The following is a 4,762-nucleotide window of genomic DNA, read 5'->3' as shown; positions in this document are numbered from 1 at the left end:
GGGAGGGGGAAGAGGTGGGGGAGGGGGAGGAGGAGAAGAAGAAGAAGAAAGTAGTTAAACCATCAGAACAGGACCACCAGGCTCATAACTGGGCATGGTGGTGTATGCTATTGTCTATGCTACTTGAGAGGATTGCTTGAGCTAAGGAGTTCAAGCTGCAGTGAGCTATGATCGTGTCACTGTACTTTAGACTGGACCACAGAGTGAGATCCTTCTTAAAAAAAAAAAAATACCTCAAGTGGTTAAAGTGTTCATTCATTCTCCTATGTATTTTAAATTCTAAGAATCAGGTTGAACTACCAAAGGCTTCATGCCTGGATCATATATGCTTATTCTGACCCAAAAAAATGCTTCTGGTTTTCATAAAAATTGACTACACAAAGTAAGCAGTAAGCCGTATGTAAAGCCCCATATTATTTCCACTTAGAAGCTGATGTGTTTTCAACTTTTCAATAATGAAATTTATTATAACTCTTTATCTTCTGGCAATGTATTAAATATTAATAGTGATTATTACATTTGCTATATTACATTGTTTTTTCCCTAAGTTCTAATTCTCCATTTCAACTTTTATCTTACCATTATCTCACTGATTTTTTTTTCTTATCGGACAAATCTGACCAATTCAGATGTGTACAATTCATATTATTCTCTTTTAGACAGAATTCACATACAAAATTCAGCCTTCTAAAGTGTACTTTTCAGTGGTTTTTAGTATATTCATAAGGTTGTGCAGTCATCACTACTACCTAATTCCAGAACATTTTCATGGCCCCACCAAAAAAAAACTTGTGCCCATTAGCAATCACTCCCTGTTCTCCTCTCACCCCAACCCTTGGCAACCACTAATCTACTTTTTGTCTATATGAATTTGACTCTCTTGGACATTTCCTATAATATATGGCCTTTTGTGTCTAGATTCTTTTTTTTTTTAATTATTAACTTTGCTTCTATCCTCCCTCCCTCCTACGCCTCTGAATTCTTCGACTTAGCATAATGTTTTCAAGATTCATCTATATTGTAATATATGTTAGTCGTTTTTATGGTTGAATAACATTCCATCATATCGATAAACCACATTTTGTTTATTCACTCATTAACTAAAGGACAGTTGGATTGTTTCTACTGTTTGGTGGTTATGAAGAATGCTGGTATGAGCACTCAATTACAAGTTTCTGTGTGGACATATGTGGTCATCTCTCTTATGCATGTAACTAAGAGTAGATTTATTGGTTCATGGACTTCTTATCTTCTAACAATTCCCACCAGCAATCATTAGGGTTCCAATATCTCCTCTCCTGACCAACACGTATTGCTGTCTAGCTTTTTTATTATAGCCATCCTAGAAGTCGTGAAATGATATCTCTTGGTGGTTTTGATTTTCACTTCCTAATAACTGATGATGTTGAGCATTCCTTCTTGTGCCTATTATTCTGTTTTAAACATAAATGTTTTTATTGAATTATCTACTCTAACTCCTTTTAGAAAGAAGTTTGTTATAAATTATCAATAAATAATACATGATAATATTATTTCATAATCTTTCTTAAAATTACACTCACCTGAGGTAATAGAATGGGTTCTAAGCTGTAAAATAATTGTTTAGAATTTTCCAAAAAACAAAAACTGATACTATAGCATTAAGTGTTTTTTCATTTCATAAACAGAAGTTAATCAAAAGGGTAGCATACTATTAAGAATATTCCAAAGGGGCTGGGCATGGTAGTTCCTGCCTGTAATCCCAGCACTTTGGGAAGCCGACTCAGGAGGATTGCTTGAGCTCAGGAGTTTGAGACCAGCCTGGGCAACATAGAGAGGCCTCGCCTCTATAAAAAATAATGGATGTGGTAGCAAGCACCCAAAGTCCCAGCTGAGGCAGCAAGATCGCCTGGGACCAAGAGGTCAAGGCTGAGATGAGTCCATGATTATGCTACTGTACTCCAGCCTGGACAAGAGAGTGACACCCTGAGTGAAAAGAAAAAAATATATATTTGTTGGCCGGGCACAGTGGCTCATGCCTGTAATCCCAGAACTCCAGAAGACTTGAGGCGGGAAGATTGCTTAAGCCCATGAATTTGAAACCAGACAGGGCACCATAGCAAGACTTCATCTCTAGAAAAAAAGAAAAATAATCTAAAATATTAAATTTAAAAAATAATATTCTAAAGGAATAACCTTTACAATCTAAGCTACAAGTTATCCAAAGTAAAATGAGAGAATAATAATCATTCATATCTTCTAAAATACCATATACAGCATGAGAAATTTATGCTATAAAAATATGTGAGGTACTTATCCATCACAAAAAAGAACTTACCATCTTCAATGGAATTTTTGACGGCACGAAGTCCATCTCTTATGGCATCCTTGATTTGTATGAGAGTATGCTTATTTGGTCCCTTAATCAACAAGGTAACAGAGCGAGGGTTTACACAGTCCTCGATAAAAGTAAACTTTTCTTCACCCTATAGGATATATAATGAATATATTATGAAATTAACACCTAGTTTATATTAAAATCCAACTCAACAAACATTTGTAAAATCTATCCTGTGGATTAGTCCAGACCTCGCAATGCAAAACATAAATTAAAAGGTCTAGTAATTTTTTTTAAGAAGTCTTTTTTTTTTTTTGAGTTGGAGTCTCATTTTGTCATCCATGCTGGAATGCCGTGGCATGAGGCCACCACAGCCTCCATGAGGCCACCACAACCTCTACCTGTTGGGCTCAGGTGATCCTCCACCTCAGTCTTCCAAGTAGCTGGAACTACAGGCACGTGTCACCATGTCCAGCAACTTTTTATTTATTTATTGTTGAGACTAGATCTCACCAAGTTGCCCAGGCTGGTCTCAAACCTGTGGGCTCAGGCAATCCTCTTGCCTCCGTCTCCCTAAATGCTGGGATTACAGACATGAGTCACCACGCCCAGCTTAAAGAAGTCTTGGTGTTCACTTCATAACCACTGATCACAGAAATACTCACTAATGTATACTCGTATACAAGACCAGCATGTCCCAAGCAATCTACCGTGAGGTCTTCAACAGAATTCACAGCTATTCCACCACAAGCAAGGGCGAGTCTGAAATTACATATATGTCACCGTAGCTTTGGTTATGGGAAGCACGAAGGTTAATTTCTAAAAGGCAGAAGGCTGTATTATTACCACATCGTGCTGTTTTATTAAATTTTGTTTTATTTTTAACAAAATCGCATATATTTATCACATACATGATGTTTTAAAATATGTCTACACTGTAGAATGGCTAAATCAAGCTAATTAACACATGCATTACCTCATACAGTTAACATTTTTATGGTGAAAACACTTAAAATCTACTCTTAGCAATTTTCAAGAATAAATTAACTATAATTAACTATAGTCACCATGTTGTACAAGAGCTCTCTTGAACTTACTCCTCCTAACCAATATCTCCCCTCATCCCTCTCCCCTCCCACTGCTAGAGCCCCTGGTGACCACCATTCTACTATCTACCTCTATGAGTTCAGCTTTTTTAGATACCACATAAGAGTGAGACCATACTGCATTGTATTTTTTTAAATGTGTTTTTTAAAAAATGAAAACTTTCCTTGTACTTCAATAGAGTTTTGAATTAGGTTGACAACCGTAATTTTTGACAGTTTCAATTATTACTGAAATTAAGGACAAAATTTGGAATTTCTATGCTATTTTCCGCAACAATATTTCCATATAAGCTAAAAGGAATATACATGGAATAATTTCAATTTACTCTGTTAAAAAACTTAAAATACAAAATTATGACAAGCTTACCTCTCCATATTTCTCCTTTTTGCTCTGCGAAGAGCTACTATTCCATGTTTTGCAAGCGCATCTAAGGAAAATGGATCAATTCCCTATAATCAAATTAGCATAAAAATTATAAATATGTTTTAAACCAGTGTTTCTCAAGTCTTTTAGTCTCAGTACAACATTACACTTGAAAAAATTAAAGGGCTGGGTGCGGTGACTCACGCCTATAATCCCAGCACTTTGGGAGGTCAAGGTGAGAGGACTGTCTGAGCCCACAGATTCAAGATCAGCCTGGGCAACTTGGCGAGACCTCATCTCTATAGTAAATCAAAAAATTAGCTGGGCTAGTAGTGTGTGCCTGTAATTCCAGCTACTTGGAAGGCTGAGGTGGAGGGATCACCTGAGCCCAGCAGGTCGAGGCTGCAGTGGCCATGCATGCCACTGCACTCCAGCCTGGGGAACAGAGTGAGAGACTGACTTCAACTCAAAAAAAAAAAAAAATTATGAAAGCCAGGCATAGTGGCTCACAACCCAGCACTCTGGGGGGCAGAAGTGAGAGGATTGCCTGAGCCCAGGGCTTCAGGACCAGCCTAGGCGAGTTGGTGAGACTTCCTCTCTATAATAAATTTTAAAAATTAGCTGGGCGTGATGGCACATGCCTGTAGAACCAGGTACTTGAAAGGCTGAGGCAGAAGGATTGCCTGAGCCCAGCAGGTCAAGGCTGCGGTAGCCATGAGAGTGCTACTGCTCTCCAGCCTGGACTACAGAGTGAGACTCTGACTCAAAAAAAGAAAAAAAAAGTATTAAGAGTTCAAAGAGCTTTTGTTTAAGTGAACTCTATCTATGATACATATTATACTATAGATTAAAACGGAGAAATTTTTAAAATATGTATTAATTTGTTCAAAATAATAATAAGCCCATTTTATGTTAACATAAGCAACATTTTAAATGAAAATATACTATACTTTTCTTTTCTTTTTTTTTTTTTTT

The 4,762-nt window shown here is 37.0% G+C and overlaps 1 protein-coding gene across 3 annotated transcripts in view; it reads right to left on the bottom strand.

Annotated features, from left to right (window-relative positions):
- The window catches only part of CCT6B (chaperonin containing TCP1 subunit 6B), a 57,411-nt gene that overhangs the window by 26,273 nt on the left and 26,376 nt on the right, over positions 1-4,762 (bottom strand). For all 3 annotated transcript variants that reach the window (XM_008057463.1, XM_008057465.1, XM_008057466.1), the window contains 3 exons: positions 3,791-3,873; positions 2,983-3,079; positions 2,318-2,465 (listed from right to left, as the gene is read on the bottom strand). In XM_008057463.1, coding sequence (XP_008055654.1) covers positions 2,318-2,465; positions 2,983-3,079; positions 3,791-3,873 — 328 coding nt within the window. The remainder of the gene's footprint in view (positions 1-2,317; positions 2,466-2,982; positions 3,080-3,790; positions 3,874-4,762) is intronic.

Source organism: Carlito syrichta, unplaced genomic scaffold (genome assembly GCF_000164805.1).
Source record: "Carlito syrichta isolate Samal-C Ts95f unplaced genomic scaffold, Tarsius_syrichta-2.0.1 Scaffold303021, whole genome shotgun sequence".
Taxonomy (NCBI): Eukaryota; Metazoa; Chordata; class Mammalia; order Primates; family Tarsiidae; genus Carlito; species Carlito syrichta.
Note: the sequence above shows the minus strand (reverse complement) of the source record. Positions and strands in the feature narration are given on the sequence as shown.